General features: G+C 41.9%; 1 protein-coding gene across 1 annotated transcript in view; it reads left to right on the top strand.

The window, feature by feature from the left end:
• The first annotated feature begins 3861 nt into the window (after nucleotides 1–3861).
• Nucleotides 3862–25282, top strand: part of Clec17a (C-type lectin domain containing 17A) — a 31365-nt gene continuing 9944 nt past the window's right edge. The window contains exons 1-10 of the mRNA XM_004872360.4: nucleotides 3862–4095; nucleotides 4236–4319; nucleotides 6821–6853; nucleotides 6936–6986; nucleotides 7069–7110; nucleotides 7270–7314; nucleotides 8223–8375; nucleotides 8460–8522; nucleotides 10815–10910; nucleotides 11719–11870. Of these exons, the coding sequence (XP_004872417.1) occupies nucleotides 4038–4095; nucleotides 4236–4319; nucleotides 6821–6853; nucleotides 6936–6986; nucleotides 7069–7110; nucleotides 7270–7314; nucleotides 8223–8375; nucleotides 8460–8522; nucleotides 10815–10910; nucleotides 11719–11870 (777 nt within the window). The 5' untranslated portion in view covers nucleotides 3862–4037. The remainder of the gene's footprint in view (nucleotides 4096–4235; nucleotides 4320–6820; nucleotides 6854–6935; nucleotides 6987–7068; nucleotides 7111–7269; nucleotides 7315–8222; nucleotides 8376–8459; nucleotides 8523–10814; nucleotides 10911–11718; nucleotides 11871–25282) is intronic.

Genomic DNA, 25282 nt, shown 5'->3' with positions numbered 1-25282 from the left:
CCAGCTTTATGGTTATTTGTCATGGAGTCTGTGGGTAACTTGGTACAGAGTTCTCATCCACACTCACTTCCTTGATAAGCTTGCTCCAGCCCATCGCTTAAAATACCTTTATTAACTGATGGCTCAAAATGTATACCTCCTGCTTAACCTTCTCCTGACTTCAGCCTTGATCGTCCAACCTGAAATCCTGCCTCTTCCCTTGACTGTCTAATGTGTTTCTTGCACTTACCATGTGCAGAGCCCAAACTCTGACTTTCCATCGCTCTATCTGTTAGGGTTTCTGTCTAGATGTCCCCTCAAAGCCTCATGAGGTTATAGGGCTTTTTCAGAGGTTGCTGAATCTAGAGTGTGTGACACTGAGATTAGGTGCATGTGATTACTAAACCAGTCCACTGATTGGTTTGGCACCACCCTAATCCCTGTAGTCTGGATAGCATAAAAGGGGCAGAAAGACACTGTTAAATTTCTTTGTTGCTTTTGCCACCATATGGGCGCCATGAACTGTTTCTCCTCTACGACGCCCCTCTGCCATGTGCCATTCTGCCTTGGAGCCACTGATTATGGACTGAAACCTCTACAAACTGAGCTAAATAAACATTTTCCCCGTGAGCTTTGGGTGTCAGGTATTTTGTCTCAGCAACGAGAGAAAGGTAACTAACACATCTGGCTTTCACATCTCAGGACATATAAACTCTATTCTTCTAAAACTTAATCCAAAACCTCTGCTATCATCTGTGGCAATGCCTTCCCACTGTAGTTAGAGTAAAATTTATTCTCTTCTCTGTAGAGGGTCTTTTGTGGGGGCTAGATAGGCGATCTGTCTATCTATCAATCATCTATTCATCCAGCTACCTACCTATCCACCTGTCTATTTTTTTTGTGTGTGTGTGGTGCTGGGGATTGTAACAAGGGCCTTGTGCAAGCAAGGGAACCTCTCTACCACTGAACTACATCCCTATCCTGATTGATCTGTATTTGTAAGCATTACTCTGATTGCTCTGGGGAAACATGGATGAGGGAGGTGTTACAGACTGAATCATGTTCCTTCAAAATTCATAGGTTGAAGCCCTCACCCCCATTGTGACTATATTTGGAGATGAGACCTTTAAGGAGGTAATTAAGGTTAAATAAGATTATAAGGGTGAGGACCTACTCCAGCAAGACTGGTGTTCTTATTAGAAGAGGAAAAGACTCCAGGAATGGGCAGGGAAGGAGGGAGGGAGAAAGAGAAAGAAGGAACTGGGAAGAAGGCCCTCAACAGACACCAACCAACACCTTGATCTTGGACTTTCAGACTCCTGAGCCATGTGACAATGGATTTCTGCTGTTTAAGCCACCCAGTCTATAGTATTTTGTCAGGCAATCCTCGAGGGCTAATATAAAGGTTGAGGGCAGGGAACATGTAGACCAGGTGGAGGTGAAGGAAGTAGCAAAGTATGATGGCTCAGAGAGGAAGAGAGAGGGGCCTGATGCTGGCTATATGGTGAAGGTAGAGTCTACTTGTATTACTAACAAATGGCCGCCTTTCCAGCTGTGTGGCTCAGCTTTCCATCACTGGGAAAAGACCTGAGAAAGACCACCAAAAGGAGGAAGGGTTATCTTGGCTTGTGGTTTCAGAGGTTTCCATCATGACCACTTGAGCCCATTGCTTTAGGCCTGAGGTATGCTGAACACTGAACATCGTGGCAGAGCTGCTCACTGAATAACAAACACACCAAACACACACACACACACACACACACACACACACACACACACGGGGAGGGGGGGAGTTCCCAGAGGGGAGAGGTTAGAGACAAGATTAGTCTTCAAGGCAACATCCCCAGCAACCTGCTTCATTTAGTTAGGCTCTACCTCCTAAGTTTCCATTATCTCCCAATAATGTCATAAATTATGATTCCATCACTGGATTAATCCACTGATGATGCAAGAGACCTCATGATGCAGTCACCTTGGAGAGACTCACATGACAAGGAACAGAGGCTTCCTGTCAACAGCCACTGAGTGTGCCATTTTGGATCTTCCATTGTCAGTCAGGCCTTCAGATGACTGATGTGTCAGGACTCCCTTCCTTCCTTCCTTCCTTCCTTCCTTCCTTCCTTCTTCCCTTCCTTCTTCCCTCCCTCCCTCCCTCTTTCCCTCCTTACCCTTCTTTCTTTTGGAATTCAGTTTCATTTACTGGGGCTGGGGATGTAGCTCAGTGGTAGAGAACTTGCCTAGCATGTGTGAGGCTCTGGATTCAATCCTCAACACTTTCAACCCCTAAATAAAAAGAAGTGAAAAGAAAAAAAAATATTTATTGAGTATGGTATATGTATTACAAATTCATCTAATATGTATAAGAAAGTGTTACAAAAAAAAGAAAATGTTACAAAATGTTACATCATGACTTGGACTATGTGTGTGGGGAGTCCAACTCTGAGGCTTCATCTTAGAAACCACTTTTAAGTTATTTATTTATTTTTGGATTAGAATTACAATTTTAATGAACACACATTAATTGTATATATTTATGTGGTTCGCTGTCATATTTCCATTCATATATGAATGGACCAAGCCCCATCTCTCTTTTCTACCCTCCCCCTCCTACAGCTTTCTCAGTTTCTAGCAATCACTACTCTACTTCAGGTTGAGTATTTTTTAGCTTCCACATATCAAAGTGAACATGCAGTACTTATCTTTCTGTGTCTGGCTTATTTTACTTCATACTGTGTCCTCCAGTTCCACCCATGTTGCTGTAAATGAGAGTTTCATCCTTTTTTCTGGCTAATTCTCCATCGTGTGTGTATACCACATTTCCTTTATCTGTTCAACTCTTGGTGGGCACTTAGGCTAATTCAGCATCTTCTTTATTGTGAATAGTGCCATGATAAATGGGGGGCATCCAAGCATTCTCTTGACTACAATTATATGAGTGATCGTAAGCCCAGTTAAGTTACTATCAAATTCCTGAGCTGTAGTCACTGTGACATAATGTATTCTTACTCTGACTTGCTTTTTTGCTACTGGGGTCTGAACTCAGGTCCTTGCACATGCTAGGCCAAGTGCTCTATGTCACCAGCCCTTTTTTTTTTTTTGCACTGAGCTACATCCTCAGCCCTTTTTATGCTTTTAAATTTTTTTTCAGGGTGGGGGATTTAGCTCAGGGGCACCGCGCCTGCCTTGCAGGCAGTGGGTCCTGAGTTTGATGCCTAGTACTGCAACTTTCAGACAGGTTCTCACTAACTAACTAAGTTGCTCAGGCTGGACTCAAACTTGCAATCCTCTTGTCTCAGCCTCTCAAATAGCTGAGACTACAGGTGTGTGCCATCACACCTGGGTTATTGCTTTAAGTCACTAATTTTGAAGTGTTTTGTCACACAGCCATAGATAACCAAACTAGCATCCTAGCACTTCATTAAGGAATGTGGGAGTACCTAACACTTACCATTTTTCCATCTTGTTACAAATATCACCACTTGCAGGAGGTGTTTCCTGACCACCTCTCTACATTAATCCTGTCCTATTCCACTATCTTTTAAAAATAATACTAAGTAGGGCTGGGTATTTAGCTCAGTGGCACCTCAACTACCTCAAAAGTGAAAGGTCCTGAGTTCGATCCCCGTACTGGAATAAAGGAAAAAAAAAAAGAGAAAAATAATACTAAGTCAGTGTTGGAAATAAAATATAACAAAGCAGACTTTTGCTTCTTTCTTTTCCTTTAGGGGTTTACTGTCTCTCCTGTCTGGATGGAAAGTCCCGTGAAGGGAAGAGCTCACCCACCTTTGTCACCTACGCTTGGTGCTCTGTCAGAGCCCAACGACAGGGGCTATGTCATTGTCACTTCTGTGCAATCTGTGGGGAAAGACAAGTGTATGTGTGGGATCAAGAGGGTTTCTTCTCAAGATGGATTTGCATGTACTTGACTTTTAAAGAAAAAAGGAACAAAAAAAAAAAAAAGAAAAAAGAAAAAAAAAGGAACTGAGAATCCCCAGACCCCTAAGTAGGAGGGACCTCAGCAGAAGCTACCAAGTCCTGGTTGCCATTCTCAGCTCCTTATGCTACCCACAGCCATGTACAGCCTGTATACCAACACCAAGCACCGAGGCCCAGCAGGTATGGCTGCAGCCAGGCTTGGGCTGGGGACCGGCTGTGGTCAGCATCCTGGTTACACCCCAGGCAACTGGGGTTGGGACCAGGGCCTGAGGGATGGAGGAAGGAATGGGCTGGGATCTGACTGGCCTTTTCTCTGGAAGGATCCATGGAGGAGGAGGAGGAAGAGGATGGAGATGACTATGAGAACACAGCACCACCCTATAAGGACCTTCCTCCAAAGCCAGGTTAGAGGATTCTCGGGGATCAGGTGTGGATGTTGGGGGTGGTGGAGGGAGCAGGCTCACCAGGGAGCACTGGCTGGGAATTGCAGATATAGTCTCCTGTGTGTACAATCCAGCCCAGGTACTGTGATGTCAGAGCCCTGGAGCTACATCCTTCTCATGAAGACCCTCGAGTCTGATGGGGGGCAGTCTGGGTGCCATGTTAATGGAGAGAGAAGGGATGAAGGGAGTGGAGAAATTCTGAGGGGGGTTAGGGGTTCTCTTACAGTGATGAGGACTGGTGGGGGTCAGGGGAGAGGACACTAGAGTGGATCTTGAAGCACCAGCAGGAATTTGTCAGGAAGACAAACCTGGGAGACACTGGTGGGTGCAAAGTCGCTGAGGCATGAAAGCCGGTGTCTGACAAACTGACTGTGGCTCTCTGGCATCCTTGCATTTACACTCAATGCTGGGTCTTTTTGTTGTTGTTTTTGGAGACAAGGTCTCACTAATCTTGCCTAAATTGGCCTTGAGTTCCTGGTCTCAAGGGATCCTGTTGGCTCAGCCTCCTGAGTCTGTTAAGTGACTATAAGGGATTCCCTGAGTGAGCTGTCACCAAGGGGTCTTCGTTCTGGTGTGGCTGGACAGGGGCCATCCCACTGGGACGAGGCTCTTCCTTCTCCCTTCTCTTCCCTCCCTCCCCCTCCTTTCCCTCCCTCCCTCCCTTCCTTCCTTCTTTTGTGATACTGGGAGCTGAACCCAGGGCCTTCACACTGAGAGTTACATCCCCAGCCTTTTTAAACTTTTAAATTTTGTGACAAGGTCTTGTTAAGTAACTAAGTTACCCAAGCTGGGCTTGAACTTTTGATACTCCTGCCTCATCCTGGCTGAATGCAGGGATGACAGTCATGTGTCACAACACCTGGCTTACATCCTCCATTCCTGCAGTTCAGGGACATGTGGGGATGCACATGAAGTGGGGAAGAGTTGGGCTGGGCTGTCTGTTTCATCTTTGACTCCAAAACTATCCCAGTATGATCCTCAAATGTACCTCCAAGATAAACCTCATTCCCTTGTATAGGGCCACCGCTTCTCCACACAGTCCTCTTCCCATCTCCAAATGCAGCCCACTTCCATCTCAGTCTAGTTTCTTTTCCTTCTTTTTTTCTTTTCTTTTCTTTTTTTTGAGACACGATCTTACTATGTAGTTCAGGCTGGCCTTGAACTCACTATGTAGCCTAGGCAGGCATTGAACTCATAGCGATCCTCCTGCCTCAGCCTCCCAAGTGCTGGGACTGCAAGTGTGTGTCACCACGCTCAGGTTCAAGTCCAGTTTCATCATCCTATCCCCATCCAGTTACAACCTGACCTCACCTTCTTCCTTGATCTCAAACCTAGGGCCTGTACTCGAGCTCTCCTTTTCCCCCATTTCCCAACCTAGTAACGACGCCATTATCCACTCTAACCACATTGTCTTACCATCGGACTCCCGCATTCATCGCTGCCTTCCTTCACCATCTTCACCCCATCTGCTGCCACCCAGTCCTGACATGAGTTCCATCCTCACTTCCAAACTCGACTGTGACCTTCATTCAGATGACCAATTGTCCCATTTCACCCAGGACTGAGGAGTTTCCTGTGATGTGGGAATCTATTATTTTATTTTTCCTGATACCAGGGATTGAACTCAGGACCGTGTGCTTGCCAGACAGACTTGGTGCCACTAAGCTACATCCCTGACCCCTATTTTTTAATTTTTAAAAAATTAATTTTATCGGGCCAGGGATATAGCTCAGTGGCACTGCTTCTGCCTCACAAGTGCCAGGTTCTGAGTTTGATCCCTGGTACCAAAAAAAAAAATTTTAATTTTATTGGTACAATTTAAATATACATAATGATCACATTCGTCATAGGGAAATTGTACCTGTACATAGTTTAAACTTGATTTCTCTTTTTCTCTCAATCCCCTCCCCTCCCTTCAACCCCCCCCCCCCCGCCCTGCCCCTTGATGTGGGAACCTAAATTGAGAAAATCTAGCTGGGCATAATGGTGCATGTCTATAGTCCCAGGTACTCAGGAGGCTACATGGGGAGACTCCATCTCTTAAAATGCCTAGGCAATTCAAGATAGTTATTCTGCCTTCTCCTGCTTCTCCTTCACTCCTCTTGCTCTTTCTTCTTCCTCCTTCCTCTTTTTTCTCCTCTTCTCCAACCTCCTTCCTGTTTTGTTGTTGTTATTATTGTTTTTACACAGAGTCTCGCTATGTATCCCAGTCTGGCCTCTAACTCGAGATCCTCCTGCCTCAGCCTTCCAAGTGCTGGGATCACAGGCATGTGTCACCACACCCAGCTGGTCACTGTGCTTTAACTCTGTCCCCTCCCTCATCCTGATTCTGTTCTTACACCTAACTCCATCTCTACCCCCATCTCCTACCCTCCACTGGGACCCTGATCTTGTTTCTATCATTTCCTTCAATCTTGGTCCCATCCTCACATCTGCCCTAACTCTGAGTTTCTCTTTTCCAGGTCCAGTTGCTCCACCGAGGGCCCCCAAGGCAGGTGAGCTGGAGGTGGGGGTACAGAAGACCCAGTGCTGGTTTTGCCTTGCTCTGGGCCTGAGCGATCATTCTTCCTTTGGCAGGAAAGAAAATGGAGAACTGCCCTCTTCCTCGAAAGCCCCTGGAGATCACAGGTGAGAGTCAAGGGCTGGGAGCTTCCTGCTCGCCTGGCTGAAGCCCTGCTCTGAATGACCATTGTCTTTCTGCTCCTTCCAGCCCTGGACCTCCCTCCAGTCACCTGCACATCTAATCCCTTGGGTGAGCAGTGGGGAAACCCTTTAAGGAGCTGGAGAAGGGCCACCTGGACATTTCCTTCTCATCCCCACTTCTATCCAGAGGAGAAAGCAGGGGTATTGGTCTGGGGAGACAGAGTGTCACAGCAACTTCTGGATAAACCTCTCTCTTCCTCCCTTCAAGGTGTCACCCCTGGGGAGCCTCCTCCATTCCCACCATCCCTAACCAGTAAGTCCTTGGTCCCTTCTGGTGTCTCCCTAGCTTCCCCTCCTGGTGGGCAATGCATTTGATCCAGAACAACAGCACTAGAGTGAGAATCTGGAACAGGGGTGCTTCTCCTTCAAAAACTGGTCCTTTCTGAGTCTAGGCCAGGGTCCCAGGGAGTCAGGGTATTTCCTGAGGACTCTTCAGGCCCCTTTCCTACTTACAGAAGATATAAGAGCCAGGTGTGTTGGGCATGCCTGTCATCCCAGCATGACAACGTCTGGGAGGTTGAGGCTGGAGGATCACAAGTTCAAGCCCAGCATGGGCAACTTAGTGACTTAGTGAGACCTTGTCTCAAAATAAAATTAAAATTGATAAGAAAAGGCTGGAGATGTAGCTCAGTGCAAAGGCACTGGGTTCAATAACTATTATTGCAAAGAAGAAGGAGAAAACAGGAGAAGAAGGAGGAGGAAAAGGAGAAGAAGGAGGAGGAGGAGAAAGAGGAGGGGAGGAAATAGAAACTGTTCAATGCCCCAGAAGAAAGGGTCCACAAGATTCCTTGAATGGGGAGCCACTTGGGCAGGTGATGTGGAGAGTGGGAAATAACGCACCATAGATATTAAGAGCAAAGGTGGGTCCCAGTCATGTGTAACCTCCCCAAGCCTCAATTTACTTGCCTGCACAATGGGGATAATACTTATCTTTACATCATTGTAGGGCTGAGGCTCCAATAAGACAAGAGAGACAGAACATGATGCTTAGCACATAATTAATGCTCTACACATGTGCTCTGGCCTCCTCAGTACTTTCTTGCTGTCCCTATCTGGTGACTTGGACAAGACCACAGACCTCTGACCCCTCTGCTCTTGAGAAAGGCTCAAGGCTCCCTTAATTGTTCTCTGAAGCACCAGTGTGGGGTTTTCTGTCTCCAGCTCCAGCTCCAGCAACTCCAGGGCCCTGGACCAGTCAGAAGTCCAGGGGTTCTGGGTGTCCCCGGGAGGAGAGGTTGCTGATGTTCCTGTGTCTGCTGGTGGCGACTTCACTGCTCTTGAGTGGTGTCAGTCTGACCGTGGCCCTGCTTAAGTGTGAGTGGGGACAGGGTGGGGCACAGAGAGAGACTGGGGAGGGGCACAGGAGGTCCCGGGCTCAGGCTGTACTCTTCCTCGCAGACCAGGAGGTGGTGGAGACACTGAGGATGGTGTCTGTCCAGCAGAGGGCGTGGCAGGAGAACGGTGAGCACTTTCAGTCATTGCTTCCTGTGTGCATCCCCGCAACCAGCACAGTCCTGAAACCAGCTCTGAGACCAGCTTGCCCAGGCACCGTGCAGGGTACTAGTGGTGGGGGTAGAGTGATGAACGAATCAGACGTAGTCCTTGTCATGTACCTGTCTGTCCCCGAGAAGTGTGTGTGTGCGCGCGCGTGCGCGTGCACGTGCAGATGTGTCCAAACCTCCGCTCTCCAATGTGGTGGCCAGAAAACCACATGTAGCTGTTGAGAGCTTAAAACATGACCTGTTCAAAATGGGATGTGCTGTAACTGTAAAATGCACACTAATTTCATTTCTTACATCTTTTTTATTCTTAGTACATATTTGTAGTACATAATAATTGTATTCATCTTGAATTAATATATATATATATATGTTTATTTTATTTTTATTTTTTTATTTAAAAATTTTTTTTGTGGTACCAGGGATTGAACTCAGGACTTTGTGCTTGTCAGGCAGTTGCGGTGCCACTGAGCTATATCTCTGGCCCCGTACATATTGCATCTTTTTTTTTTTTGGTACCAGGGATCAAACTCCGGTCCTTGCATTTGCCCAGCAGGCGGCGAAACCACTGAGCTAAATCCCCGGCCCCATATTGCATCTTAATCAATTTTATTCTCCCTTCCTCCCTTGCCATCTCTTCTCCCTCAGTCCCTAGATCCCCTTTGGATCTCCGAAAGTCTACCTCCTTGTTTCCTACTATCTCTCTTTTAGTTTGCTCTTTAAATTATTTATATTTTCAATTTCTCATGTAAGAGAAACCATGCACTAATCTTCTGTGTTTGATTTATTGCATAAAGATCTTAAAATCCATCTGTTTTTCTACAGATGACTGAAATTTATGCCATTGTCTATAAATACCACATTTGCTTTATGCATTGTGTTGTTATAAACAGAGATCTGCATGCATTACTATAAATGATGAATTAACTCTTTCAGAAAGATACCTAGAAGACAGATAATTGAGTCAAATGAAATTTCTACTTTTAGCTTTTCTGAGGAATTGTCATATTGATTTCCATAGTGGTTCTACTAGTTTACAATGCACCAACAGTGTAGAAAGGGTTCTTTCCCCCATGTTCTTGACAGCATTTGTGCTTTTTTGAGTCCTTGATGATAGTTTTTGTTATGGGAGTAAAATGGAATCTCAGTGTTGTTTTGATTTGGCCAAAGACGCTGAACTTGCTTCAAGAAAGAGTGTAACATATCTCTAAAAACTAATATTTTAAAATATGGAATATATATTGAAATGATAACATTGAGGATATATAGGGATAAATTAAAAAATAGCACTTAAATTAATTAATTATTTTGGGTGGTACTGATGATGGAGTGCAGGGCCTCATACATGGTAGGCAAATGCTCTATCACTGAGCAACTCCCTCAGCCTTCAATTTAATTTTACCTATTTCTCTTGACTTAAAAATACGGCTATTTCCAGGTGTGGTAGCACATGCCTGTATTCTCAGCTACTTAGGAGGCTGAAGCAGGAGGATCACAAGTTCAAGGCCAGCCTTGGCAATTTAATGAGACCTTGTTTCAAAATTAAATGAAAAAAGCCGGGGATTTCCCTCAGTGGTCCTGCTGCCTGCCTTGCAAGCGCAAGGTCCTGAGTTCAATCCCCAGTACCAAAAAAAAAAAAAAAAAAAATTAAAATTACATAGCTGGGTGTAGTGGCACACACCTGTAATTTCAGTACTCAGGAGGCTGAGGCAGGAGGATTGGTGTGAGTTTGAAGCCAACCTGGGCTACATAGAGTTCAAGGGCAGCCTGAAATGCATAGTGAGAACCTGTCTCAAAAAAACCCACACAAAACAAACCCAACTCCCCCAAATAAAACTGCATCATTGATTGACATTATGTTTCTTTTGGACAGCACAGGTGTAGATAGTAATTAGTTGAATTATCACTCACATGAGTATAAAATACCAGATTCTGACACAGTCCAAGAGACAAAGGGTGCCCCTGCCCACCTGCTGTGACCCCCCCCCCCCCCAGTTCCTGAATCACCCATTTCCTTTAAAACTTACCTTCAGGAAGTCCCCCATTTCCACTCCTTCCAAGTCTCAGGCATGGATCCCTTTTCTGAGCTGCTCTGGGACCCCTGGACTCTGGGAATGTAGTTTCTGGATTTTGGCCTGACCTTCTAGAACCTGAGTGCAGTTTCTTCTTACTTCTCTCTCTGTGTCTGTAGCCGGTGGATGGGGGGAAGATGGAGGGGGTTCTGTTTCTAACCCTCTGGCCTATCCCCCGACAGTGACTGGCATGGTAGGGCTGGCAGGCCTGAAGAAGGACATTGACCATGTAAGAGCTGACACAAACCAGTCCCTGGTGGAACTTCGGGCCTTATTAGGTGAGTGGGAGCTGGAGAACTGCCCAGAGATGGGTGACATGGCAGAGCCAGCACTACAATGTTGGCCAACAAGAGAAACTATTCTCCATTACTCCCTGCATTTGATTAGGTTTTATCCTGTAGTGAAAATCTGCATGCCTTGGTATAGTGTGTTGATAATCCCCTTTCCTTGTAAACATTTATCTGGTTTTAGGTAAAGATGGCATGAATCTACTAAAATGTATTGTAACATTTTCTTACCTTTTTTCATGGATTACATACATGTGGGATCATTCCTAAGTGAGTACATCTTATTTTTATTATAATGTTTTTTACTAATGTGTTTGTAATATATAATATTTTTTTTTTTTGGTACCGGGGATCGAACTGTCCTTATGCTTGCACAGCAGGCGGCGAAACCACTGAGCTAAATCCCCAGCCCTGTAATATATAATAAATACATTCACTGTGGGGAATGGGCATATATATCCATATCATGATATCATATATTGACCAATGTATTAAGTTTCAAGGAATCACTTGTAATTCCACTGGGAGATGAATTTACAGAGGGAAGTTTCTGATTGACACTTAAGTTTCTTGCCAACTTCTTTGATTTTCCAGCATGCCCATACTTTTAGTGCCAAATTTGAAATTTTATATATTTCTAAGAATTTATTTATTGACTGCCTAAAATTTATTAAATCACAATTTTGTTACATTTTTATATCTCTTTATATTGACAGTCTATGTGACTTCACAACTGCACATGGGATACTGTGTATCTCACAAGTACAGAGCCCCCGACAACATCCTCTCTTGTCCCCAGGATGTACCAAGGTCACCTGCCCTGATGACTGGCTTCCCTTTGAGAGCAAGTGCTACTACTTCTCCCCCAGCACCAAGTCATGGGATGATGCCCGGAAGTTCTGCCAGGAGAACTACTCTCATTTGGTCATCATTGATAGCTCTGCTGAGCACGTGAGTCTTCCCTGCTGAGCTCTGGGACCTGCAAGACCAGCCTGCATGGCTTCCAGGAATCACACACCCTCTCCTTGCCTGGATGGAGAGAAGTTAGATTTACTTTTAAATTACTAAAATGGGTCTGGTGGCACATGCCTGTAATTCCAGTGACTTCCAGGCCAGACTGAACTACATAGCGAGACCCTGTCTCAGAAAAAAAAAAAATTACTTTTGAGTTACTAAACCTTCATGGCAGAGCTTTCCTGAGTTGGAATCATGCAGAAGTTAAGAGGATATCCTTTGAGTTCAAATCCTGATTGTGTTTCTTAGGGCCAGAGATTTAGCTCAGTGCTTCCACCACCTGCCTCGCAAGTGCAAGGCCCTGAGTTCAATCCCTGGTACCAAAAAAAACCAAACAAAAACACTTTACTGATTGTGTTTCTTTAACCTCTACAAGTTTCATTTTTATCTCTACCATGGAAATATCATGTCTAGCACTTTCTGTTTTCCAGGGTGTATTCCAAGCACTTACACCATACATGCACCAGGACATGTGATTTTCCTAACCCTATAAGTCAGTGGATCAGTCAGAAGAGGTTCTGTTATGCTGCAGAAACAGAGAGACCCCATATCAAATCACATACTGACTCTGGAAGCTTTCACTCATACTTACAAAACAAGTACATGAATACTTCTGTCCTCTAAGACGGTAGGAAAGTAAGGTCTAACCTGTGTGATCCCAAAGGAGAGCTGGAATATCTGTAAACAACTTTCTTGATGTAGTAGTACAACAGTTAGGTAATATTGCCCTTTGGACATAGTACATATCATTTGCACCTCACAGATGAAGTCCCTGAGCTATAGGATGTGTAAGCAACTTGCCTGTGGTCACTCAAAACTAGTGTCAGAGCTGAGGTGTGGGTCGAGATAGCTGGTGTCAAAGTGCAGAATTTGCTGGGCATGGTGGTACACGCCTGTAATTCCAGCATTCTGGGAGACTGAGGCAGGAGGATCACAAGTTCGATCCCAGCCCAGGAAACTTAGTGACTTAGCAAGACCTCAGCTCAAAATAAAAAATAAAACAAGAGCGAGTAAGGAGCTCAGTGCAAGGGCCCTGGGTTCAATCCCCAGTACCACAAAAACCAAACCAAACCCAAACGAAAACAGTTCAGAATCTTAACTATGAAAACCATAGTCCTACCAATTAGTGTTTTCTTCATGGTCTTTTTCATCCTTCACTTCTTTTGTATGGTACTGAGATTGAGCCCAAAGACCCCTAATCTACCACTCTACCACTGTACTTTAACCCAGGCCTTTTTGTTTTTTATTTTGAGACAGGGTCTTGCTAAGTTGTCAACACTAGCCTTGAACTTGTGATCCTCTTAGCTCAGCCTCCCAACCAGCTGAGGTTACAGGTGTATTCTGCCTCCGTTCTTTGACTTTTAACTTAGCTATGCATTATATTTACCATGGTTTTCTTCTAGACAGTATATAGTAGGTCTTGGGTTTGAAAACATCTCATCTGATAATCTCTGGTTTTAAATTTTATTTTGTACCAGGAATTGAACTTGGGACCTTGCGCCTGCGAGCCAGGTGCCAGAACCACTGAGCTAAATCCCCAGCCCTTAATATTGTTTTTTTTTTTTTTTGAGACATGATCTCACTGGTTCAGGCTGGTCATGAGCTCCCTATGTAGCTCAGGCTTGTCTGGAACTTGCAGCAATCTTCCTGCCTCAGTCTTCTGAGTGCTGGGATTATAGCATATCCCCATAAAGTCAGGGTTCAGAGTTCGCAGCCTCAGTCATTCGAAGATTTTTCCTTAGAACCTACCTAAAAATTGTGGAAACACTTGGGCTTTCTCAGAAACCATAAATATCCTCCAAAATTGTTTTTTTGGCAGGAGGTTTGCAAATAGCCAGTCTGAGAGCATTATTCAGTTCTCTTTGCTGCTGATTGGCTGCTGCCCTGTAACTCACCTCTGACAGATGCATCAGCATTCCTGCATCATAACAGGTTGCTGTACTGCATGTAGTTATCTCTAGAGTTCTTGGTTTTGTTCTTCTTAAAGCCTTAAGATCTCTAAGATGCCGCCAAAATGCCCTGCACCTTCTAAGGCTTTATTTAATATAGTATTTTATTAAATTAAATTACATAACTGCTGGAGACACAGCATATTTAGGGTTTAAACTATAAAAATAGGCATTTATAGATATTTTCTGACCATATCTGAAATTCAGTTTTTCAGTTTGTGGGTATTCTAGGAATGTAATTCCTGCGAATTTTGGGGGTCCACTGCACAGATGTGTGACACCATGCCTGGGTTAATTGGTGTTTTTAGACCATTTACATATAATATAATTATTGATTTGGTTGGATTTAGGTCTACATTATTATTATTACTTTCCTGGCTGGAGGTGGAACCCAGGGCCTCATATGCTAGGCAAGTGCTCTATTGCTGAGCTGCACTCCTAGTCCTTACCATCTTATCCTTTTATTTTTTACTTCCACTGTTTCATGGCATCATTTGAATGAGTTAAATAAGAGAATGTCAGTGGAGCAGATACAAATCATATTTCTCTAAACTCAGTCAGGTTCACAAGAAATGTTTTCCTTATGCATTTGTTTCTCTTTGGAACTCCCATTCTACCAGGGTGCTGGATATTTAATCTCAGTCAACTGAGATTTTCTTCTGAATGGGGACAGCTTATGTATGACCCAGGTAGAAGAGAACATGTATCTGGTCCTTGGTATCTTTGTTTATTTTTTTTGTGGTATTGGGAGTGGAATCCAGGACTTTGTGCATGTTAGGCAAGAACTCTGCCACTGAGCTGCATCTCCAGACCATTTTATTTTTTATTTTGAGACAAGATCTTGTTAAATTGCCCACAATGACCTTGAACTTTTGATCCTCCTGCCTCAGCCTCCTGAGTAGTTGGGATTACAAGAGAGTGTACCACTGCATTTGGCCTTGTTCCTTGATATTTTTACTGCAAGTTGGTACCCACTGAGACATCCACTGACTGAATGATTCTAGATAAGTTATTTAATCTCTCTGTGCCTTGTTTTTCCCTTCTACAAAACTGGAATAATAATACTAGAGCTGGGCATGAGGGTTAGCACGTATAGTCCTAGCTACTCAGGAGGCTGAGGAAGGAAGATTGAGCCTAGGAATTTGAGGCTAGCCTGGACAGCACAGAGACCTTTTCTCAAAAAAAAAGAAAGACTTGTTTCCAGTGGTCATGTTGAGGATTGAGAGAATCTGTATAAAGTCCATAGTTTACTTATAAATTAATTAAACCAATGTTTTCTGAATGTCTACTATATTCAAGGCACTATTCTAATCAGTGTGTGTTCTCTCTGTCTCTTCTTGTTTTGTTTTTGTTTGTTTGTTTTGTTTTTTGAGACAGGGTCTCACTCTGTAGTTCAGGCTGGCCTTGAACTCACCATGTAGGCCAGGTTGGCCTGGAATTCATAGTGATTCTGCCTCAGCCTCCTGAGTTCTGGGATTACAGCCATTTGCCACTGCTCATTCTCCTCCTCTTGCCTTCCTCTTCTTCATCTTCCTCCTTCTCCTTTTTCTGGTACTGTCCATGAAACCCTGGTACACTCTACCACTCAGGTACATCTCTATCCCTCTTAAATATTCTTTTTTTTTTTTTTTTTTTAAATTTTGAGACAAGGTCCCACTGAATTGCCCAGTTAGGACTCAAACTCGCCTCTCTCCTGCCTCTGCCTTCCTCAGGGCTGGGATTACAGGTGTGCAGCAACATGCCTGCCTGAGTTTCCTCCTCCTCAGCTACCCTCATTGTAGTGTCTAGAACATAAGTTCTGGCTTTTCTGGTTTTCTGGCTCTCACTCTTTGGAAGACCTGAGCTACCCGAGGGACCCACTGTGCTGTCAGCATGGGCTTTCCTGTCTGGGTATTTCTCTGTCAACTTCCTTGCTGTTCTTGGGCACAGGGATCTTTTTGCTCTAAAAGACTGTGAGAGGGCTGGGGTGCAGCTCAGATGTAGAGCTCTTGTGTAGCATGTGCAGAGCCCTGGGTTCTATCTTTAGCACAAAACAAAACAAAAGGAAAAAAATGACCGTGGAATCCTGAAGGCTCCATTCACTTGGATCCAATATACAGATAGGCAGGCTTCTCTTCTCTCTGGTTTCTAATACCGTATGGAGCTTTAAGTAGTGCCTAGATCACTTTTGCTTTTTTACAGTCCCCAAATCTATTTGTGCTTTTTTTTGGGTCATAACTTGGGGCTCCCAGGGGACGATGTGTGGAGTTCTTCTTTCTGCAGCCCACTGTGTCTACACATTCACAACTTCCTTCCTGTTCTGTCTCTGCTCACCACATCCTTGGTTAGTCATCCTCAGTCTGGTGCCAAGTGTGTGCATGTGTGATTTCCACAGAATAAAGCACACAGGTCCTAATGGTGGATTTTGACAGATGTAATTGTCAACTCAACCAAGGTTTACAACATTTCCTTCTCCCTGGAAAGTCCTCCCATGCTCCTTTCCTGGTTAACCCTCACCATGTGCAGTGATTTCTTCACCACCATAAATTAATTTGCCAGGACAGAGTACAGATATTGCTTTTATTTTATTTATTTATTTATTAAGCAAAAACATCTATCGGTACATTTTAGATATATATAATTATAACATTCAACATAGGGAATTTGTACCCATACGTGATATATCTTGCATCTTTTATTCCCCATTCTCCCCCTTCAACTCCTCTTCCCATCCATATATACAAAAGCTTTGTTTCCATTTTTCCTTCTACACTTGATCTTAGCCAAAAGGCCAAGAAGTGATCCATTTTTCCTTCTATTTTCTTTTTTTCTTGTTCCTTTTTTCTTTCCCCCTCTCCCCTGCCTTATTCCCCTTTGCATTTGAACATTTTCTTCCCATTTCCAGTTGTCTATTGTACATTTTAGTCCTTATTTCCACTTTTGGTTTCTACACCAGAGAAACAATGCAGTATTTAACATGTGTGTTCAATTTGTTTCACTTAAGAGTATAGTCTCAAGGTGAATCCATTTAGCTATAAATGTCTCAAGCTGTTCTTTATGGAGAGTAGTACTCCATTGCTTAAAAAAACAACCACATCTTCTTTATCCACTTGTCAGTTGATGGGTATTTGGGCTGTTTTTAAGATTTAGCTATTATAAATTGTGCCACTGTAAACATGGGTGTGCATATATCACTGTGGTATGATGCTTTTAATTCTTTTGAGAAGATACCAAGAAGGAGAATAGCTGGGTTAAATGGAACCTCCAGTTTTAGTTTTTTGGTACCAGCGATCGAACTCAGGTCCTTACGCTTGTGCAGCAGGTGACGAAACCACTGAGCTAAATCCCTGGCCCTCTAGTTTTAGTTTTTTGAGGAATCTCCACATTGATTTCCACAGTAGTTGCACCAGTCTACACTCTCAGCAACAGCTGAGAAGGGTTCCTTTTTCCCCACGGCCTCTCCAGCATTTGTTTTTTTTTTTGGCACCAGGGATCGAACTCGGGTCCTTGCGCTTGCGCAGCTGGTGGCGAAACCACTGAGCTAAATCCCCGGCCCTCCATCATTTGTTATTGGTTGATTTCTTGATAACAGCCATTCTTGTTGGAGGGAGATGGAATCTCAGTGTTGTTTTAATTTCCGTCTCTCAAATGACCGTGATGTTGAACATTTTTTCATATATTTATTTGGTCTTTCTACTTCTTCATCTGAGAAGTGTTTATTCATTTCAGATGCCCATTTTTGGATTGAGTTGTTAAATTTGGGGGGGGTCTCATATTTTTGAGTTCTTATATATTCTAGATAGTAATCCTTTGTCTGAGGAACAGCTGACAAAATTTTTTTCCCACACTATGATTGTCTCTTCACTCTGTTTGTGGTTTCTTTTGCTGTGCAAAAGCTTTTTAATAAGATGAGATTCCAGTTGTTGATTTTTTGTTATAATTCCTATGCAACTGAGGTTTTGTTCATAAAGTCTTTGCCTAGGCTAATGTCTTTGAGAGTTCTACCTATTTTATCTTCCAGCAGATTTAGTGTTTCTGTTTTAATATTTAGATCTTCTATCTATTTCAATTTTAATTTAGTGTATAGTGAAAGATATGAGTCTAGTTTTAATTTTCAGCAAGTGGAAAGCCTGTTTTTTCCAGCACCATTTATTAAAGAGGGTATCTTTTTGCCAGGAAAGGTGTTTGGGTCCTTTGTCAAAGATAAGGAGGCTGAGTACCTGCATCTTCTAATCTGTACCACTGATCCTCAGGTCTGTTTTTGTTTTTTGTTTTTTTTTTTTTGCCAGTACCATGCTGTTTTTATCACAGTATCTTTGTAGTATAATTTCAAGTCAGGATTGTGATGCCCTCTGCCTTGCCTTTGTTTCCCAGAATTGCCTTTGCTATTCTAGGTCTCTTCTGGTTCCAAATGAATTTTAGGATTGTTTTCTCTAATTCTGTGAGATATGCTGTTGAAATTTTGATTGAGATTGCATTAAATCTGTATAACAATTTTGGAAATATGGCCATTTTTCACTGCATTGTTTCTTCCTACTCAAGAACTAGAGATATCTTTTCCTTTTTCTGATATCCTCTTGGATCTCCTTTTTTCAGAGTACTGTACTTTTCAATTTAGAGGTCTTTTACTTCCTTTGATAGATTGATTTCTAGGTATTTCATTTTTTTTTTTTTTTGGTACCAGGGATTGAACTCAGGACCTTGTGCTTGTGAGGCAGGCGCGGTGCCACTGAGCTAAACCCCTGGCCCCTCAAGAACTATGTTATGTTGAATAGGAGTAGTGACAGTGGACATCCTTGTCTTGTTCCTGATTTTGGAGGGAAAGCTTTCAGTTTTTGTCCATTTAGGATGATGTTGGCAGTGGTTTCTCATGATGGCTTTTATCAGATTGAGATAAAGAATATCTATTCCAATTTTCTGTAGGGCTTTTATCATAAATGGTTGTTGGATCTTGTCAAATGCTTTTCCTGCTTCTATTGAGATGATCATATGGTTTTTGTCCTTGACTCTGTTAATATAGTGTATTACATTTATTGATTTGTGTATGTTGAACCATCCCTGCATCCCTAGGATGAATCCTACTTGGTCAGGGTATATGATATTCTTGATGATTTTCTGCATTCTGTTTGCCAGTATCTTATTGAGGATTTTTTTTTTTTTGGGGACCGGGGATCGAACTTGGGTCCTTGTGCCTGCGAGGCAGGTGGCGGAACCACTGAGCTAAATCCCTGGTCCTGTCATTTTCTTTTTTGGTTGGATCCTTCTCTGGCTTTGGTATCAGGGTAATGCTTCCTTTCAGAAATGATTTTGGGTATATTGCTTCTCTTTCACTTTCATTAAAGAGTTTGAGAATTAGTGGCATTAGGTCTTCTCTAAATTTCTTGTAGAATTCAGCAGTGAATCTTTCAGGGCTTGGGCTTTTTTGTGTGGGTAGGTTTTTATTTTTATTTTTTAAAATTTTTTATTATTTTTGGTACCAGGGATCAAACTCGGGACCTTGCACTTGTGCAGCAGGTGGCGAAACCACTGAGCTAAATCCCCGGCCCTGTTGGTAGATTTTTAATTACATCTTCAATTTCATTGACCAATATTGGTTTATTTAGAATTTTTATATCTTTTTGATTCAGTTTTGGTAATTCATATGTATCTAGGAATTTGTCTATTTCTTCTGTTTTTTCCATCTTATTAGAATGCAGGTTCTCAAAGTATGTATTGATGATCTTCTAGATATTTGCAGAATCAGTTGTGATTTCACCTTTTTCATTACTAATTATATGAATTTTAGTTTTTTTCTTTCCCTTTTTTTGGATAAGGTTGGCTAAGGGTTTGTCAATTTTATTTCATCTTTTATTTTTTATTTATTTATTTTGGTACTGGGGATCGAAGTCAGGTCCTTGTGCTTGCAAGGCAAGCAGCGGAACCACTGAGCTAAATCCCTGGCCCTTAGTTCATCTTTTAAAGAATCGACTTTTCAATTCATTGATTCTTTGTATTTTTTCTTAGTCTCAATTGCATTAATTTCTGCTCTGATCTTTATAATTTCCTTTCTTGTTACAAGCTTTGAGCTTGACTTGCTCTTCTAGAAGCTTGAGATTTAACAGTAGGTTGTTTATTTGAGCCCGCTCTATTTTCTTGATATGGGTATTCACTACTATACATTTCCCTCATATGAGTACTTTCATTGCATACCATAAGTTCCAGTATGTTGTATTTGCATTATTGTTTAATTGTAGAAATTGTCTGATTTCTTCTTTAATTTCATCTGTGACCCAATTGGTTGTTCAGGAGGGTGTTAATTTCCATGTGTTTATGAAGTTCTTGTGGTTTCTTTTGCCGTTAATTTCCAGTTTCATTGCACTGTGGTCTGATAATATGCATGGGATAATTCCAATTCTTTTGTATTTACTTAAGCATCTTCTATGAGCTAGTATATGGTCTATTTTGGAGAAAGTTCCATGTGCAGCTGAGAAGAATATGTATTCTGATGTTACAGAATGAACACTACTAAATCCATTTGTTCAAAAGTTCTAAATTTCATTGTTGATTTTTTGTCTAGTTGATCTGTCTATTTGTGACAGTGGGATATTGAGGTCCCCTATTGTAATTGTATTAATGGTTATTTGACTTTTCATGTCTATTAATATTTGTTGTATATAGTTGGGTGCACTGTTATTTGGTGCATATGTATTTATGATTGTCATCTCTTCCTCTTGGATTGTTCCCTTTACAAGGATGTAGTGACCTTTGTCTCTCTTAATCAATGTTGGCTTGAAATCCACTCTGTCTGCAAATTGAATAGCTACTTCTGCTTTTTCCCATGTTCCTGTCACATAGAATATTGTTTTCCATCCTTTGAATTTCAATCTTTGAGTTTCTTTTTGAATTAAATGTGTTTCTTGCACACAGCATATTGTTGGATCTTGCTTCTTGATTTCTGCCAGTCTTTCTCTCTCTCTTTTTCTTTCTTTCCTTCCTTCCTTCCTTTCTTCCTTCTTTCTTTTCTTTTTTTTTTTTTTTGGTACTGGGAATCAAACTCGGGACCTTGTGCTTGTGAGGCAGGCGGTGGAACCACTGAGAGTCTGTTTCTTTTGATTGGTGAATTGAGACTGTTAACATTGATAATTATAACTGATATGTATTGTCTTATCTCTGTCATGTTATTTTCCTGCTATTGGCTTCCTTCTTTTCTTTTCTGTTTACTTTCTTGCCTTGCTTGGTGGATTCATTCTGTTGGGGTTCATGAAGTTGTAATCCTTGTTATCTCTTTCAAGAATGTCCTTCAGAATATTTTGGAGTGTTGGTTTGGTGTTCATGAATTTTTTCAGGTGTTCTTTGTCATGGAAGTATCTTATTTCTTCTTCAATTTTGAAAGATAGTTTTATAGAGTATATCAATCTAGGTTGGAGGTAGTTTTCCTTTAGAGCCTGAAATAGTTCAGTCCAAGCTGTCCTTGGCTTAAGAGTTTGTGTTGAGAAATTTGCTGTGATTCTGCTGGGCTTCCCTTTATAGATGATTTGTTTCTTTTCTCTAACAGCTTTTAATATTCTGTTTTTGAGTTGAATTTCGGGAACCTTGACTTCAGGAATATGCCTTGGACTAGATTTTTTTGGTCATGGCTAATTAGAATTCTATATGCCTTACTTATCTTTTTTTTGTTTTTATTTTATTTTATTTTATTTTTTGGTACCGGGGATCGAACTTGGGTCCTTGTACTTGCGCAGCAGGCTGTGAAACCACTGAGCTAAATCCCCAGCCTTTGCCTTACTGATCTGTATGTCAATTTTTTTCCCTGTTTGGAAGTTTTCTGCCATTACTTCTTGTTTTTGGTACCAGGGATCAAACTCAGGACCTTGCACTTTCGAGGCAGGCACAGTGCCACTGAGCTACATTCCTGGCCCTGTGATTACTTCTGTGAACACTTTTTGTTAATGTCATTTGTGCTATCTCCTGCTTTTTCATTGATTGTGGTCAATCTTATGTGATTCTTCTTTGCATCATCTAGCAAGTGCTAGATTGATCTCATGGTCCCTTGCTTTTTTAAAGAAATTTTTCTTTTTATAATCACTAACTACAAAGTGTCCTCACATTGGTTCATTCTGCTGTGTGTACTTTCAATGGACTTTTTAATCTCCTGGATATCTGTTTGAATTTGTTCTATGAATTCCGTTTCTTTCCTATGCTAAGCATTCATGGTGTTTATTATTTTCCTGAGCTCCTCTTTTTTTTTTTTTTTGGTACCGCGGATCAAATCGGGACCTTGTGCTTGTGAGGCAGGCACCAGAACCACTGAACTAAATCCCCAGCTCTCCTCTTTTTAAATATTTTATCTGTATCTTCTCTAGAGTTACTAAGCATATCATTCATTCTGATCACCATCTCTGTAGTTATATGAGAAATTATTTCTGCTTTGAATTTTTCTAGAGCCTCATTCATCTGTTTTGTTACTTCTGCTGTTATTACTTTAGAGAGTTCAAGTGGGTGGCTTTTGAATTGTTCTACCTCATTGCCCTTTGGGTTTGCCTTTGGTTAGCTAAAAGTCTAGGGAGGGTTGCATCTTGTTTAAGTGTCTTCTCATTTTCTACCTTTTCTTTTTGGTTTATTTCCGAGATTGACACTTTTAAGTTGCTTATGGTGAGTACCTTTATTGCCCATATTCAGAACCCTTAGGAAATGACTACTTCCCAGAGATGTCTTCCTGATGTAGCTGACTTTTGGGTTTTGAGTCTGTTGCAAGATCCTACCTCTTTATTAATTTATTAAGGATGAGAAGTTTCTGCCTACTTGGTCCAGCTGCTGCTTCTTTGAAACTGGCCTATAGTATTTTTTAAAGACCTTTAGACAATCTCTGTCTTGATATACTGGGAAGAAGAACTGATCAGCACAATTATGTCACCTTGGCTAAAGTGGTACAATCAGCAATAACGATAGCATCAAACACAGCCTAGAAAATGACAAACTGGGGTGGGGGATTTAGCTCAGTGGTTTCACTGCCTGTGGCGCAAGTACAAGGACCCGAGTTCGATCCCTGGTACCAAGAAAAAAAAAAAAAAAGAAAATGACAAACTATGGTAACTATTAATTTGCTACTTTTAACTGTATGAACTAGATTTGTGGTTTTATAACAAAATCTAAAATGAACAAGAAAACTGTATGCAGTAAATAAGCCCTCAATATGGAGATTTTACCCTTAGGGGAGAAGATTTAAAAAGGGTTGGGGGTCTGCTGCCTGCCTCACAAGCACAAGGTTCCGAGTTCGATCCCCGGTACCAAAAGAAAAGGGTTGGGGGAAAAATAGAGAAATAGAAGAAGAGGAAGATGTTAGAATCAAGGCTGGAGGACAAAGGAAGATCATACAAACTTTGAGAAACTGGTGAAGAAGACAGGAGGGAAACAGAGAAGGAAGAAATAAAAACCAGAACAGAACAACAACAAAACTAGAAACTGTGTTTATACTCATGTAAAAACAATAGCAAACAGTCAAGAAAAAACAAAACAGAACCAGAACAAAAACCAGAAAAGAGGGAAAAAAAGAAGAAAAGAAAGAAAAAAAATCCAATTTAAAGAATGTTTCTGATGTCAGTAGTAGACAACATGGGCAGACAGAGTCTAGATCTGAATTGATTAATCCCAGCAAGCCAGCCATAGATTTATGGTGGGATAGTAGACAATCCCAGCCAGCCTGGTCCTGTAGTTCCACTGAAGTTCAGGCTGGTTTCTGGCTGAGGCTTGAACCAGATTTGGTGAGCCTGCAACAGTCTGTGTGCCTCCTGCTGGTTTGAACTCTGCTCCCTGACCTGCTGATTTAAACTTGGCACCCTCACTGAGCCACTAGATGGAGCTGGCCCATTGTTGTTCTTAGTTGGCCTCTCTCCAAGATGGGTACCAGCCAATTGCCCTCACCTGAGTGATGTCTGAACCCAAATAACTCACCAGCCACTGAAGTCTGCTGTGTGCACTGCTGCGTTCCACTGGTGTGTTTCTCTGTGGCGACTTCTGGGGTCACCAGTAGTCACTGTGCATCTGCAGGTTCGACCTGCCCTTCCCACACCATGAATCTGGACTCTGGGACAAAGTGCCGCCTCCTACCTCTCTCTTTTTTGTTGAAGTCTTTCTCTTGGATCTCCTCATGGACTTCAATTCTCACTTCAAATCTTTCCTGGATCCTGGGGACCCATTTTCTTCCTTCTCCTCACACTGCAATATTCCAGTGTTAGGACACCAAATCTCAGGGAGGTTCTTTCTCTACTGCTCACCACTCTGCCATCTTTCCAGAAGTCCCAGAAGTTGCTTTTAACCATATTTTCCCCTCAATCTTTTTTTTTCCTCCAGTACTAGAAACTGAACCCAGGGCTTCACACTGAGCTACACCCCCAGCTTTTCTTTTGAGACAAGGTCTTGCTAAGTTGCTTTTAACCATGTTTTCTCCCTGATCTTTTTTTTTTTTTTGTACTTGCATTTGAAGCCAGGGCTTTTGCACTGAGCTCCATCCCCAGCTCTTTTTATATTTTTATTTTGAGACAGGGTCTGCTAAGTTGCAAAATTGCCCATGCTGGGCTCAAACTTGTGATACTCCTGCTTCAGCCTCTCAGACAGGCATGTGGCACCACACTCAGCTTATCTTTTGTTTTGACACAAATCCTTTCTCTTCTTCCAAAAGCCTGTGTATTTGTTATATCCAGGCCAGGAAGCCCTCTTCCCTTCTGCTTTTCTCCCTCCTTCAGTTTTTTTAAAAAATCAATGAAGCCCTTAGCTGTATAGATGCAGATTAGGTCTGTAGAGTGGGTCAAAATACCAGGAAACAAACAACCCCTCCCATGAGTTATGGGTAAAAATGTTATTCCAGTGTGATAATGTTAAATGTTAAAATGTCAAAGCACCTGCTATATGCTGGTCACTGTTCTGCACACTTCGTTTATTACAGATTTAATTCTCACATCAATTCCTAGCTCCCTAGAGGTAGCTGCTGTTATCACCCATTTACAAATGAAGAAACTGAGACATAGGATGTTTATTAGTCCATTTTTAGTTGCTGTAACAAAATACTCAAATCTGTGTACTTTACAAAGAGAGGAGGTTTATTTATTTAAAAAATTTAAAAATATTTATTTATTTATTTTTTGAGACAGAGTCTCATTATGTAGTTCAATGAGCCCTAAAATCACTGTATAGACCAGACTGGCCTTAAATTTGTGCTGATCCTCCTGCCTCAACCTCTCAAGTGTTGGGATTACAGGTGTGTATCACCACACATGGCATTTTAATTTTATTTATTTATTTTTTATTATATATATTTATTGGTACATTTTAGGTATAAAATACATTTATATTTATCATTGGGTGTTTGTACCAGAACAAGATGCATCTTAGTTTTTATTTTTTCTCCCATTACCTGTGTGCACTTCACCTCCTCCACCCTTCCCT

The sequence above is a fragment of the Heterocephalus glaber genome, unplaced genomic scaffold, assembly GCF_053883595.1.
Source record: "Heterocephalus glaber isolate CG9 unplaced genomic scaffold, H.glaber_assembly_v1.0 deba00001760, whole genome shotgun sequence".
Classification (NCBI taxonomy): domain Eukaryota; kingdom Metazoa; phylum Chordata; class Mammalia; order Rodentia; family Bathyergidae; genus Heterocephalus; species Heterocephalus glaber.
The sequence above is the reverse complement of the archived record's forward strand: the minus strand, read 5'-3'. Positions and strand labels throughout refer to the sequence as shown.